This window comes from Manis javanica, chromosome 6 (genome assembly GCF_040802235.1).
Source record: "Manis javanica isolate MJ-LG chromosome 6, MJ_LKY, whole genome shotgun sequence".
Classification (NCBI taxonomy): Eukaryota; Metazoa; Chordata; class Mammalia; order Pholidota; family Manidae; genus Manis; species Manis javanica.
This window is the reverse complement of record NC_133161.1, coordinates 73112514-73128354: the sequence shown is the minus strand read 5'-3', so window position 1 is coordinate 73128354 and position 15841 is coordinate 73112514. Positions and strand designations below refer to the sequence as shown.

Sequence of the window (15841 nt, the reverse complement as noted above, 5' to 3'; positions counted from 1 at the left end):
TGGATTTTTCTTTCTTACTTAATACTTGTTCCAATATTGATGGAGGCCATCTAATACTTTTCTGTTTCTTTTTAGAAGCACCCAAAAAGCAATACATGTAACAGTTTGGGGGCTGGGTTGGGAGGGGCATTGTTTGTTTTTGCTAAAGTCATCGTTGAGAAAAACATCCTTCTCATGAAGTGGTAGTCTTAAAGTTATTTCACCAGCATTCATTAGATATATTTAAATCAGAATTCAACATAATATTCAAGTTATATTCTGTAAACTCCAGGTGTCTTACTCATGAGCATACTCCCAGTGTCTAGTGCAGTACGGTCCTATAGATACTAACGAGATAGCGTAATGAAGGTATCACCCCACATCCGTGCAGCTAAGCCTACATCCTCCTGCCCCCACCCCTCCGCTTCGTTGCCTCTGCCTCTCACCTTGCCTCCTTGCCAGTACCCTGCAGGTGCCATGTCGCTGCTACAGCTGCCACCGCCACACTGCCATACCGAGGAGGAGAAACAGACCCCGGTGCCCATCCCCAGGCTCTGTGGAGACTCTGGCTTCTCCCAACAGCCCCCTGAAAATGCATGGGTGTTAATGTCCTGAGAGTAGAGTTGCCAGTTAAAATACATTTGAACTGTAGACAAACAACGAATAACTTTTTAGTGTAATGCTGTTACAAATACCATGTGGGACTTTTTTGCCCCTGAATCTGACACCCCTACTTGAGGGATGAGTTTTGACTAAAGAGACGCAGCACAAGAGGGCGCTGGTAGGTAAGCTCTTCTCCCTTCCTTTTCCCAGATGGACTATTATGAAGTGCAATTCAATAAGGACTCCACAAAAATATCCTGAAAGACCCAGAAGTTAACTGCACTTGTCCCAAAGCTATGGCCATCCAGTACCACCCACATATATGCTCCCTTCTCCACTGCCTGCCTCACTTCCATTGTTCCCTCACTTCCGTTTCCCAGAGACAGTGCCCCCCAATACAGTGCAGCAGGTGAGCGAGTGTTGTTCGTTTATGACAGGCTCTAGAGAACCTGGGTGAGCAGAGTATTTTTGGTAGTGGATTCTTCAAATGGAAAATGAAATATGAAATAAATGCTGATATTTTACAAAGTCAGGCACAGAGCCCTATAGGATCAAAATCCAGATTCACTGAGAGCCCTGGATACATCATCTGGGGACAGATTTCATGTTGATCAAATGTACATTGATGGATTGCTAAATCCGAATAGTAATTTATTACTACCATAAGAAATATCAATGTTTATAGGCAAGAATACCAGTATTGCCCAGAGTATATTATATTCTTGAATCTGCTCTTTATTAGGATTCAAATAGCAACCCAAAGGATGTAGGAATGCATTATGGGCCAAACTGTATCCCTCTAAAATTCATATGTTGAAGTCCTAACACTCAGTGCCTCAGAAGTATTTGGAGTAATTAAGGTAAAATGAGGTCATAAGCATGTACCCCAATCCAGTATGACTGGTATCCTTATAAGAAGAGGAGATTAAAACATAGAGGGAAGGCCATTGTGATGACAAGAGAGAAAACGGCCATTTACAAGCCAAGGAGAGAAGCCCCAGACTGAAACCAATCTTGGACACCTAGATCTTGGACTTTTAACCTCCAACCATGAGGAAATAAAATTTCTATTGCATAAGCCACCCAGTCTGTGGTATTTGTTCTGGGAGCTCTATCAGACTAATGCAGGGTCCATGGCATCAGAATAAGTCAAGTTATAGAACTTGAATAACTAATGTCATTGGAATAAACTTGTCTGTTCCATAATAAAGACAGTTCCATCCTGGGGGTACTTCACTATAACCTCCACCCCATGTAAACACAATAAATAGTTCTTAGTGAAGGGCCCCCACCAGTAAGATGGCAAACTTCTGGCTTCTCTTCGGGGTCCTCGGTTCCCGCCGGCGCCACCTGAAGCCCAATCACCTCTCGCCCCCCTCCCAATCCGAGCACCTAGCCAATAGCCACCAGCCCGTAGAAGTGACACCTCAATCAGCTCATGCCCCTTCCTGTATAACCCAGCACCTTTCCCTAATAAAGCGGAACTCTCCGGTGAATTGCTGCTATGTGTCGCTCCTTTCCTATCATTGGTGCCGAAACCCAGGAGACGGGACACCCCAACTGGGCCCCGTCTTCCCCCCGACACCAGCAGCAGCTTGCCCTCGTCCTCTTTCTCCGGCACTGGCTCATCACACTCACCACTCCTCTCTAGCCTTTAGGTAAGTTTTCCCCCCGGAGTGGGCCACTCTTCCCCGAGCTATCGCAGCGCCATTGACCGTGATCGTCCGGCAAGGCCCTGACGCTCGGGGATGAGGAGGGAACTCTCCCCGCCTCAGGCCTTCACAGCTGCAGCGGACCCTCAGGCCCCTTCCCAAACAGCCATAAATCCCCGCCTCAAGTCTTTACGGCTGCGGCGGACGCTCAGGCCCCTCCTCCGACAGTCATAAATGCATTCACCGTCCCTTCCACCAGTGCTGAAACTTTTTAAGCAAAATTTCCCCGGGGTGGGCCACTCTTCTCCGAGCTATCGCAGTGCCATTGACCGTGATCGTCCGGCAAGGCCCTGACGCTCGGGGATGAGGAGGGAACTCTCCCCACCTCAGGCCTTCACGGCTGCGGCGGACCCTCAGGCCCCTCTTCTGACAGCCATAAATCCCTGCCTCAGGCCTTCACGGCTGCAGCGGACCCTCAGGCCCCTCCTCTGACAGCCATAAATCCCTGCCTCAGGCCTTCACGGCTGCGGCAGACTCTCAGGCCCCCCCCTCCAACAGCCATAAACGAGGTGACTCCTTTGTGGATGAGAACGCTCCCTTTCCCCGCCCCCTCCTCCTTCTGTTCCGTCCACCGAAATCTGTTCTGTCTGCCGAAAACGCCTAGCGCTAGGTACCTCGTGACTCCAGCACTCTGCCTTCCTAGGGAAGTCTGGGTGACGACCCACACTTCCTAAGAAATTCCGACTCGTATACGAGTTTCCGCAGACCACCAAGGATCATCAGGGACACCCTTTGTCTCCTTGTGGTCTGCTTCCAGTCCGAGGATCTCCGTTCATCTTCCCCTGTTTGTCTCCTTCTCTGTCCTTTAGCCATGGGAGCCTCCTCATCCCTCCCTGAAAGTTCACCTCTTGAATGCCTGCTCAAGCATCTGGCTACCCTCTCCCTGACGCCTGATATAAAACCAAAACTTCTCCGTAAATATTGCTCCCAAGATTGGCCGACATACCCCCTAGACAATAACAACCAATGGCCTGCAGGGGGAACTCTTGATCCTAACATCACTCACGATCTTTTTAACTACTGCCAGCGCCTGAAAAAATGGAAGGAGATTCCCTATATCGAAGCTTTCCGCCTCCTCCTCTCCCCGCCCCCTCCCAAGTTTTCCTAGCCTGCAAGCCGCTGCCCCCGCAGAAGCCTCCCGTTCACTCCCTTCCCCTTCTCCCACAACAGCCCTTCTCCCTTCCTCCCCCACCATCTCCTCCCCCATCTCACCTCCTCCGCCTTCGTCCCCCGCAGATTAAGCCTGAGCCTTTCAGCCCCCCTTTAACTAGGTCCCGGGGCCTCCTCCGTCTTTGCCCTCATCACCTGTTTCTCCCCTGTTAGGGACTGCCTTTGTCTTCTCACATGTTTGCAGGGAGAATGGGAAAGCACCTTCCCCCATGTCTGAACGCAGCATGGGAAAGCACAAGCTAGAGAACAACCGGTGCAGTCCTTAGAAGTTATCTGTCCACAAAAACATATCTTGCCAAGACTCCTCACTCTGAAAATAGGGAGACCTTGAAGATGTGTAAAAACACCGCCCCTGCTTCTAGATATGCCCTTCCCCCACTTGCCGATGTGGCAGGAATGGAGAACAAAGAACATTCTGTTTACGCATTCCATAAGCAATTAACTAGAGCCCTGCTGTAGCTCAGTTAGTAGAGCATGGGACTCTTAACCTCAGAGTCATGAGTTCAAGCCCAACTAGAGTGGCAGAGGTAAACAGCTGGGCTGCTAGCTGGTGACATGTGGGTCCGATTCTATCTTTATTTTCTTTGCCCCCCTTCTGCACTTCAGGACCTGCTCAACTAAGCACGGCTAGACCACGTCACTCCCCCACAGACTGAGCCAGAACCCTTCAGTCCCCCTCAGACTCCGTCCCGAGGGCCTCCCAAAATTATCACCCCCCTCCGGGAGGTAGCAGGTTCCGAAGGCATCATGCGCGTTCACGTCCCTTTCTCCTTAATAGATTTAGCCCAACTAGAGAAATGCCTAAGTTCCTTTTCCACTGATCCCACGACATACATCAGGGAGTTTCAATGGACCCTCCAGTCTTACAGCCTCACACATCATGACATTTTCATGCTCCTGGCCAATACTCTCCTCCCTGAAGAGCGTAGACGAGTTTGGGACTTCGCGCAAATGCACGCTACCGAAACCCACAGGACTGACCCCACCTATCCCCCTGGCCCCACTGCTGTCCCAGAATAAGACCCACACTGAGATTATAACACCGCCATGGGTCTCTGCTCTCGAGATATTTTTGCCTCCTGCTTAATAGCAGGTCTGAAAAAGGCAGCTCGTAAAGTAGTCAATTTTCAAAAGCTCCAAGACATAATTCAAAAGAGAGACGAAACCTCCTCTGAGTTCTTAGACAGACTCACTCAAGCCCTATTACACTATACCAGCCTGGACCCAGAAACACCTGAAAGAAGACATGTCCTTATGACATACTTCCTAGCTCAAAGCTACCCCGACATTAAAGCTAAACTCAAAAAGTTGGAACAGGGCCCCGCTACCCCACAGACTGAGATCCTAACAGTGGCCTTTAAAGTCTTCCATAACCGGGAGGAGGAGAAAGAATGCCATAAACAAAAGGCTGATCAGGCCAATTTCCAAACGTTGGCCCAGCTGATATAACCACAACCTGGGCGCCCCTCTACAAACAAGCCCCCCCCCCAGGAGCTTGTTTCAAGTGTGGAAAAGAGGGACACTGGTCAAGGGCATGCCCCTCCCCCAGATCTCCTACCACCCCATGCCCTAGATGCCACAAAATGGGCCACTGGGGGTCTGATTGCCCAACCACCCGAAGGGGAGGCTGGACGAACAACCCCCATCCTAACCCCGCCCTAGTGGGGCTGGCAGAAGAAGATTGACGGGGCCCGGGAGCTTCTCCCCCTACCATTTCCATCACCAAACAGGAGCCCAGGGTTACTTTAACAGTAGACGGTCACCCCATCTCCTTCCTCCTAGATACAGGAGCCACCTTCTCAGTCTTGCGAGAATACCGGGGCCCTACCACGCCAGCCATACTCCTATAGTTGGGGTAGGAGGTAAACAGATTTTCCCATTCAAATCCCCCCCCCCCTTTTATGCACAATCCTAGACAATTCCATACCTTTCTCCCACTCCTTCCTGGTTATGCCCCAGTGTCCCATCCCTTTACTAGGACAAGACATCCTTTCCCTCCTCCATGTTTCCATAACTATATCCACTCCCACAGCCCCCAGTACTCCCTTTCTGATGGCCCTCATAGCCGACGACCCCCCTCTACCCAATGAAAGCTCCGGTTCCGCCCTCATACACCCTGTAAATCCCAAAGTTTGGGACATTACAAGCCCCTCCGTAGCCCTATGTCCCCCTGCCTCTATCAAATTACGTGATTCCTCTCAGTATATCTGTCAGGCCCAATACCCCCTAACCACTTCAGCCCTCATAGGCCTCCAACCAATCATTCAAGATCTTTCAAACAAAAATTACCTCAGACCCACTCACTCCCCATTTAATGCCCCCATATTAGCTGTTAAAAAAACCAATGGATCTTTCCGCCTTGTCCAAGACCTTCGCCTCATCAACATAGCCGTTGTCCCTATCCATCCCTTAGTTCCAAATCCATACACCCTTTTATCGCATCCCACTTCTCAGTCCTAGATCTCAAGGACCCATTTTTCTATCCCTCTAGACCCCTGCTCCCAAGATTTTTTCATCTTCACCTGGATGGACCCATACACAAGACATTCTGAACAACTCACTTGGACAGTTTTGCCACAAAGCTTCCAAGATAGTCCCCATATTTTTAGACAGGTCCTAGCTCAGGACATCAAACAGTTTCATCATGATCACTCCAAGTCCACCTTATTACAATACATGGAAAATCTTCTACTCTGCAGCCTCTCGTGGGAACAGTCTCAACTTGACACTGCCTCCCTACTTAACCTTCTAGCTTCCAGAAGTTACTCAATATCCCCCGTCAAAGCTCAAATCTCTTCCCCTCCTGTCACTTACCTCAGATTCCTTCTATCTCAACAAAGAAAGTCCATTACCTTAGACAGAAAATGGCTCCTCTCTGACCTGCCCATTCCCAAAACCAAGACAGAGATCCTTTCCTTTCTGGACCTGGCTAGATATTTTAGAGCGTAGATCCCTAACTTCTCCCTGCACCCTGTTGGCAAGACCCCTATATGACCTCAGCAAGAGCCCTCCTAAAAAACCATTATCCTCTTCACCCCGACACTCCTTCTTTAAGCTCCGTCAAGCCCTTGTAGAAGCCCCAGCTCTCCATCTTCCTGATTTGTCGAAGCCCTTCTCATTATACATTCATGAGAGGTCCAGTCAAGCTCTAAGAGTCCTAAGCCAATATTATGGCCCATCCTTTGCCCCAGTAGCTTATCTCTCCAAGCAATTAGACCCCACAGTTTGGGGATGAGCCCCCTGCCTACGAGCATTAGCCGCTGGGCAGCTCTTGCAGAAGGCAGCTCAAAAACTGACATTCAGGGCACCCTTTACCATTCTGTCCCCACATCACCTAAAAGATCTCTTAACCTACAAAAGTTTACAGACTCTCCCTCCCTCCAGACTCCTCACCTTACTGTCCTCTTTCCTCCAAAATCCCATTCACCCCCTTTGCCATCCATACCCGAATCATGACTTTTTCCTCCTTTACTGCTCTCTCGCTTTTTTTCCTCATTCCTATTGTCTTCCCCACCACCCCAGCCTCCTTTGTATGGCGATTCAAAGTTAGAGAGACTTACACACAGCATCAAACAAAAGTTACTGCCCTCATTGCCACACCAGACTGCCCTCTGAAAAGCTGCTCTGAGCCTTTATACCTCCACTTTCCTCCCTCCACCGAAGTGTTCACTAGCAGCTACCCTTATTCTCCCTACCTCTGCTTCCTCTATGACCAAAAACAAACCTATTGCAGGTAATAGCCAGACACCTACAGGAGATGTCCCTACTGGTCTTGCGCCATTCACCACATGGGTAACTCCTGGTACCCACAGTATTACTCCTCCAACCGTTTCAAGAAATATCCCAACGGTTCATTCTCCTTATCAATCCCAGATCCCTGAGACTCTCGATGGGCCGCCGGAGTCACAGCCTCAGTTTACTGCGGGGGATCCTTGACCCCCCACAGTACCCTTCATATCTCTCGAAAGTATGTTCCCTCTCATTCCCAGATCTCTCAAGTTGCATCAGATATCAGACATTCCGAAAAAGTCATTATCCAAACTCTTGACGGCGCCTCTTCATCTTCTTATCCCCACCCCTCTTCCCATTTCTCCTACTCTTCATTACAGCTCATTCAGGACACCACCATCTTTCTCAACCACACCCTTAACACAGCCAATTGTTTCTTGTGTGCATCACTACAGCGCCCACTGCTGGCCGCCGTGCCCCTTAATATTTCCAACTACTCCTTCCATGCAGAAAGACAACCCCTCTGCCCCCTAGCAGACATACCCCTATGAGAACCAGAATACGCATATAATCTCACCATCCACCACTGTGTAGGCCCAACTCCACCCCCCTCCAGTGCACTTCACTGCCTCTCTATCTACACCCCTACCTCCGGCTCTAAGACTTTTACACAACCGGGACACTTCTTTTGGTGTAATGGCAGTCTTTTCAACTCACTGCCTCTCAACTCCGATACACCTTGCATTCTCGTCACCCTAATCCCACAGTTTACACTTTACAGCATGGCAGAATTTCTTGAGCTCCAACCTCCCTTGCCCTTGTGCACAAAAAGGGCTGCTTTCCTTCCCATCATGGTCAGTATCTCTTTAACCACCTCAGCCATTGCGGCAGGGTTTTTGGGAGAAGCCTTGGGTCACTCTCTATAGGCAGTTAGAGATCTCAAAGCCAAACTTGAGGGAGCCCTGACATCCACTGCCGATTCCCTAGCTTCTCTCCAAAGACAAGTCACTTCGCTAGCTAAAGTCACCCTTCAAAACCGGCGGGCCCTAGATCTGCTTACAGCCGAGAAGGGCGGCACCTGCATCTTCCTCTGGGAAGAGTGCTGCTATTACATCAACGAATCCGGCATTGTAGAAACTGACATTACCAAACTCACTGACCTTGCCTCCAGCCTCCACTCTGCTTCCAATTCCAACCCATTCTCTTCAATACTAACAAACCCCCTCCTCACCTGGCTCTGGCCCATTGCAGGCCCCATAATAATCATTCTTCTCGCCTGTCTCTTCTTACCCTGTATAATAAAGTTCATCAAATGCCAAGTCGGAAAAATCTCTAATCAAGCTTTCAACCAGCTTTTACTCAGGAACTACCAGCTTCTGACCACAGAAGATCCCTCACCCTTACGTGACCTCCTCGCCACACACCGAGATGGACCCCTCTCTCCACTGGAAACTGTTCCTGGAAACAATGGCTGAAGACGGCTGGCTCCTGACACCCATATCCTCTTGGCACCATTAGAATCAACAGGTCCTCGACCTATGGTTACAGGGAACCTTCACTGATTTCCAAACCTGAATAAGTCCACATCTACTCATCCTTACTGTGGGGAGTCCTATCAACCCTTTCCTCCCAATTCTCAAGCCCTCACTCCCTTCTCCGCCCCTGTTCAGCAGGAAGCAGCCAGAGAGAAAGCAACGTCCACAACCCCATAGAGGAAAAAGGGGGGAATGAAGGGCCCCCACCAGTAAGATGGCAAACTTCCGGCTTCTCTTCGGGGTCCTCAGTTCCCGCCAGCACCACCTGAAGCCCAATCACCTCTCGCCCCCCTCCCAATCCCAGCACCTAGCCAACAGCCACCAACCCCATAGAAGTGACACCTCAATCAATTCATGCCCCTTCCTATATAACCCAGCACCTTTCCCTAATAAAGCGGAACTCTCCGGTGAATTGCTGCTATGTGTCGCTCCTTTCCTCTCACTTAGTTCTAAAAGCTTAAGAACATTTTCATTTCATGGAAATATTCCTATGTCATGGAACCGAAGCTTTGATCAGGTAAAAGTCACTCTACAAATTCTTTTCATTTAATACCATTTATTTAGTTTCTCCACTAAACATGAATAGATCTTCTAGCTTCCTATTTTAAAATCACTTGCAACTTGTATTATTAGTACACTTTTTATCAGATTGGTTGATTGCAAGGGTGGCTATCCTTTTTCTTTTCTTTTCCATGTACTTATTACTCCCAAATTTGTATTAATTATTCTGTTGGGAAAGGTTATTACTTTTGTTTCGTTTTTAGACTTTGTTTCTGTAAGAATCAACCAGAAAGATTTTTTAAAAACACTAAAGTAGATTAATTTCCAGCTTTATATGTATCTTTTCTGTTACATAATTCCCCTAAAGCTAACCTACTATGACAATGCTACATTTCATAAGTGCTATAAAAATTCTCTTTAAAATAAATTACTCCGACTCAAAAAGAATAACATTTGCTTGAACATTTACAACATCTGGCATTAACTTAGAGACTACCAAATTTGTATGTGATCTAAAATACGTAGTAGAAACATTCTTAATTCATTATATGAATAATTCTAATTTTAGTCAACATTGCTAATTAGGCAGTGTGCAAACAAGTATCAGAAAAAAATCAGAACAATATCACTGCTTAGTATTACATTTATTTATGTTAAAAGTGTATTTCACTTTCTTTGTCACTTAAAATTAAAAACTGTGTGTAGGTCAACATATTATTAAAACATCTAGTTAATCTTTAAGTCTACAGCTGCTTTTAAGAAATTGCAATCTGTAATTAGCAGAGATGTTAAATTCTGAAGAACTGTCATTAGATTGAAGCATTTCTATTCTCCATGTATAATTCATATAAACTTTAACCCACTACCTAATTTAAACAATTAAAGCTTTTAAAAAGAATAGGCTTGGTACACTTAACAAGAAGAAAAACAAATAAATATATCCAATATTATCATCAGTAAGAAAACAAAGGACATGGAAAATTAACAAATGGAATACGTCAGTAAATCAGTTTTATGTAGATTGTTAAAACTACTCCAAAACAATACCAATGAAAATACACACACTAAATCAGAGCCTCTCAAATTTTAATGTATATACTAATCACCTAGAAACCTTGTTAAATGGGGGTTCTGATTCAGCGGGTCCATCAGGGGGCCAGAACTTCTGCATTCCTAACAAGCTCCCAGGTAATGCCTAGGTAGGTCATTCAAGGACCCCATTTTGAGTAGCAAGGACTTAATGTTTACCTTGCTTTAGGTAACTTAGGAAGTGACTTGAGTGTGGGGTGTTTGAGGGCTTCCATCCTGGTTTCTCATCTCTCAAAAATAAAACATACCATTAGAGCTAAAAAAAAAATTGCAAGGTTGGAGATGGATCTATTACTTACTTCCCAGGTAAGGGAACCCCTCCTATGAAGAATTTCACTGATTTCACTGAAAGGAGGGGCAGGGGTGAGGGATGGGAATCAAGGGTTTTAAGTACTAGAAAAGGGGGAGTTCATAGGAGTTATGCTAACTAAGCGTTAGAAACTGGTACTCTGGATTCAGAACAGAATGAATCCTATAGTTCCGTGAACGGTTAAAATAAAACAAAAATCCCATTGTTCATTTGTCAAGAAAATGTCTTCAGTTAAATCCAGAGAGGAGAGTCTAACTTTGCAGGATCACCGAGATTTATGGACCCTTATCAGCCCGGCTACTGTGTTGAAACACGTTAGTTGATATCTCCTAGGCAAGGCTCTGCTTTAAGTGGAAAGTTTTCCTTTGCAATTCCTCCTCTTGTCTCTCCTCATCTTGAGAAGCCAGAATGAGCACACAAATGATAAATAAATCAGTCGACTGTCAGCTCTCCACCACCATCCTGGTTTTGGATGTCATTCTCACCGGATTCCACTGTATTTACCAGTTGTTTCAGTCCCTTTTGATGTGGTATATACTCAGAATGTGCCACAGCAATTAAGTCATGTTAATAATACACTTGACACACCCTTTGTGCTCTCCCAGGGCAACAGCAACCTTAGACCTGTGGAGCCCACCTCTTGGTGTAAGACCTCAGAGGAGCTCTAAAAATACCAATGAGTAGCTGTAGAGCTAAAAGAAAGACAAAAAATGCTGAAGTCCCGGGCAAGGAGCTGCAAGAAGGGGAGAGAGGTCAACAGTGTAAAATACTACATGCAAGTTGACAGAATATGGCCACACACTGACCTCAAGTGCTGGTGACCTCAGGCAGAGTAGTTTCAGAGGACCAGGGATGAGGAAAGTGGAAGAATGAATGGAAGTGAGGAAATAGAGACCAGAAGTGCTCAGTTCTCTTTCAGAGAAGCTTGGTTTCTTCAGCTATGATTTACAGCAAGTGCCATCAACCCCAATCTTGTTTTTTCATTTCTTTTTATTTGTAGGGCCAGAAAGGTCATTCAGTGTTTGAACTGGTTAAGGAACCTTAGAAATCACTCATCAATCTGCTCATTCTACAGATGAGGAGAGACACCCTGAGACATGAAGTGAAATTTATTTTCATGGAGTTTATTTTTAACTCTTCTATAATTTATAGAAGATACAAAAATTCACGTTTAAATCTTGAAGGATTTCTGGAGGTTAAAAAAAAGATTAAAAGGTTTAAAGGATTTTTAGGTAAGTTTTCACAGCCATGGTATTTGGGTTATAAAGTAATACTGATGATTATTATGAGGAGCTTTCCATTAGTCTTGACAATAAATAGGTAACACAGTAATAGTAAAAATGATAATTTTGGCTACTTACTGGGTGCTTATTATATGCCGAGCATCACTTCACAGAACTATCATATCTTCCAATGCTCTCACAGCAATACTATTGATGAGAGAAGTGAAAAAATGATGAGAAAATATGAGAAAAGTGGGGCTTCCAGGGTTAACTTACTCTTGATTCAATGGTTTGACACAAAAGCCTTCTAACATTGTGTACATTGCCTTGTTTGTTTAACTGTCTGGTAGGGCCACTAAAGTACAGAAGAAGTAAAAGACTAGGTAATATAGGTGACACAGGTCACGTCTCTGGGGTGAGATAAACTGCTCTGCCTCTGACACTGTCCATCACCAGTTACTCATGCATCTCACATCCACCCCTCATCCCTCCATCCAATTATGCCTGTTTTAAGAAGGCCCAGCTCACACCAGTCAGAATGTCTAGTATAAAAACAAAAAAAGAAATAACAAGTGTTGATGGGGATGTGGAGAAAAGGGAACTCTTAAATACTGTTGGTGGCAATAAAAACTGGTACAACCACTATGGGAAACAGTATGGAGGTTTCTCAAAAAGCTGAAAGTATAAATACCATATGACCCAGCAATTCCATTTCTGGGCATTTACCCGAAGACAAAATCACTAATTCAAAAAGATAAAATGCACTCCTATGATTATCACTGCATAATTTACAATAGTCAAGGTATTAGGTTGCTTCCTAAGTGTCCATCAATAAATGAATAGATAAAGAAATGGTGGTACATATACACAATGGGACATTACTGAGCCATAAAAATGAATGAAATCTTGCCATTTTTGACAACATGGATGGACCTAGCTGGTATCATGCTAAGTGAAATAAATCAGAGAAAGACAAATAGCAGATGATTTCACTTAACATGTGGACTCTAAAAAAAAGGAGAAAAAAAAGATGCACAGACACAGAGAAAAGACAGGCGGCTGCCAGGGGAGGGGGTGGGGGATCATGGGCAAAATAAGTGAAGGAGATAAAAAACAAACTTTCAGTTATATATTAAAAAGTCATGTGTGTGAAAGGACAGCATGGGAAATATAGCCTATAGTACTGCAATATCTTTGTATACTGACAGATGGTAACTACACTTAACATGGTAATCATCTAGTATTGTGTATTATTGTCAAATCACAATATTGTACAGCTGAAGCCAATATGATATTGTGTATCAACTATATTTCAATTATAAAAAAGGACCAGCGCAAACTACGAAGACTGAGAGACACAGGGCGCCAAAATAACACTCCACGGCTACCTACCGAGGTCCTCCTCCCCCGCCTTCCTCCGGAGCTCAAGCACACTCGGAGCCTGGAGGCGCAGGGTAGAGTGTTGAGTAGTTTGGACTACCCGCCTTCCGTAGCACCAGCTTTTTTTTAATTTATTTTTTTGCTCCCTGGCCCCGCCCCTAGCAACACTCTCGCTTCTAAACAACCGGCCGGCCGCTGGGCGACGGGTCCTGCGGTGGGCTGCTGGGGTGCGATGTGGGTGGCCTCACGGTAGCAGAGACCCCGGCGGCATCCCCCAGGCCTTTCGCGACTCTAGCGGCTCTTAGGCAGCCTTCCCTTCTTAACAGCGGGGCTTCCGTGGGTCCTGCGGCTGCAGGGATAGTGTAGGACAGGAGGACCCCAATCTCTCACTCTGCAGCCGCAGCCATGTTCACAGCGGAGGCCCCGGCTACCGCCGAGGTCCAGGACCCAGGCAGCAGGATCAAGGCGTGCAGCCCTCGCCAAGTCCCTGCTGTCGGGGTGGTGCCGGAGGATGAGGAAACGCAGGTGAGGACTGGTGTCTGCACTTTGTGCGGTATGGAGCGGGAGGCTGAGATCGCGGGCGGGGAAGAAGCCTGGGGGCAGCACGCGCGGAAACGGGGGTGAGGGTGAAAACAAGGGCAGCCCACGGGACGGAGGTTCCACGCGCAAAGCTGATTCCTCCGAGAACTGCTGCCCCTGCGAGGGAGGTTGGCTGTCGTCAGCCAGCCTGTCTGGGGACTCGCGCTGCGAAGTCCTCCCAGAGCGTCCCACTAAACTGAGTGGCCGAGGCTTTGCTGCTCTACCTCGAAATATGTGACCATGAACAGCCTGGTAAGGAAGGAAACATTTTAGTGAAAACATGGATTTAATGACCACTTTGTTTGCACTGGACATTCAGAGTAGATCCCTGTTGTCAAGTGATTTTCTTGATATACCTATAAATTCTACCATGTTTAAGATTGCTGCTGTTAAAGTTAGATTGCTGCACCAGGAGGGAAGGAAACCGCTGTTAAAGTTAAAAATTCAGCATCGTTTTTTATGAAATTACTAGCTGGTTATGAGGTGAGTCAGAGAGAACTAAGAGAAAAGAATTGGTTTTTTGCGTGTTTGTGCTTGGGCTTGAGTTTACCTTTGTTGTGAATACAAAATTAATTTCCAAGTTGGTCTGTTGCAAAATCTCACTTAACCAGACCCGTGCTTGGGTCTCCATTCGTGGCAGGTGCAGGGGGTGCTTAGAAACTCCAAGCCTTCTGTTTCCTACCAGGGTTCCATTGCTTCTCCCCAAAAAGCCACAATCAAAGCCTCAAATGTGAATTCTGTAGTGGAATCCTACCTTGCTTCCTCACACTAATAGCGTGGGCCACTCTGGGAATTCCTGTGGAGGCTTCACAAGTCTCAGGCTGCGTCAGGAAACCTGTCTCCTGTGCCCACATCCTGGACCCTGGGAGAATTCCTTGGGAGTGGCCAGTTGACTGGGGACCTCTTCTGTGGGAATAGGTTAGCTCTCTGAGGATGGTCAGACATTTACACGGAAATCTGCAATCTGCGGAGCACCAACACTTTTGCGTGAGGAGGAGCGGGTATTAGGGGAATTTACTCATCAGTTTTGTGGAAGTATTTCAGTCCGGGCAGGGAGGACAGCAACTCTCCACTCCCAAGGCTTTAAGGGGCCTCAACACTACCCTATTCTCCCAGGCACCAGGCAAAACTAAGAAGTAGGTGAATTTGGTATCTGATGGCTTTCATTTTTCCTTTATATGGTGTAATAAAGGGTGGAGTGGGGGACAAGATTATACGAGGCAAGCAAGCAAGCATGAGTTAAAAAGAAAAAGAAAAAGGAGAAATATTTCTAACAGACTATTGCCTAAAGAGTTCACATGTCTAGGAAAGCAAAACCAGTATACCTTTGTGTGTGTGTGTGTGTTTTTCCTTCCCTTTTCTTCATTACTACTTATCCTTCCAAGGCCTAGGATTCTCTTCCAGGAAGAAATCAATTTGTATTAATTCAAATTACTAGTTGTTAATAACTATTTCTAGGAGTATTAACATTCTGAAAGTGCTGAAGAAAAAGGCAGCTTCTACCAAAAGAAATGAAATAATGAACGCTTTTTAGAACTGGGAGAAACATCACTCAGTTTTGTTGTTTTTTGTTTGTGGCTGCTTTAACAAATGAGGGCCCTAAAGCCATGAGAAGTTAACTGACAGTTCCTTGTTTCTTTACTCAAGAGTGGGGTCTAGTGCTCTCCCACATCATTAAAACGATAATGTTTTATACTTCTGCCTCAGGCTAGTAGATGGAAGACTCTTGGAACTCTAAACCTTTCTAATGCTTTCAAACCATTCCACACCTGCAAACTCCTCCTCTGCCTATTCTTGAAAGACAGTATATCCTAGTAGCTGAGAGTCTACCTCAGTGTCTCGATATCTTAAGCCAGCTCCATCATATGCTTGAAATCACAACCTGTTTACCCTTTATCTATTTCCTATTTAATGTGGTCCCTCTCAGTGGAAAGAATTGGAAGGCCTTTAGAGCAGCACTTCTCAAACTTTAATTGCATTTGGGGAGCTTAGTAAAATGCAGATTCTGGTTCTGTAGGTCTGAGGTGGAGC

At 46.1% G+C, this 15841-nt stretch overlaps 1 protein-coding gene and 1 long non-coding RNA gene across 2 annotated transcripts in view; one reads left to right on the top strand and one right to left on the bottom strand.

Annotated features, from left to right (window-relative positions):
* Window positions 1–75: 75 nt before the first annotated feature.
* LOC140849918 (uncharacterized) lies at window positions 76–13381 on the bottom strand. Its single transcript, XR_012132318.1, has 3 exons — window positions 13244–13381; window positions 11990–12058; window positions 76–565 (listed from the first exon to the last, which is right to left on the bottom strand). It is a non-coding gene; the product is annotated as an uncharacterized lncRNA (long non-coding RNA).
* Window positions 13382–13398: 17 nt separating this feature from the next.
* Window positions 13399–15841, top strand: part of CFAP69 (cilia and flagella associated protein 69) — a 54903-nt gene continuing 52460 nt past the window's right edge. The window contains exon 1 of the mRNA XM_017644896.3: window positions 13399–13756. Within this exon, the coding sequence (XP_017500385.3) occupies window positions 13637–13756 (120 nt within the window). The 5' untranslated portion in view covers window positions 13399–13636. The remainder of the gene's footprint in view (window positions 13757–15841) is intronic.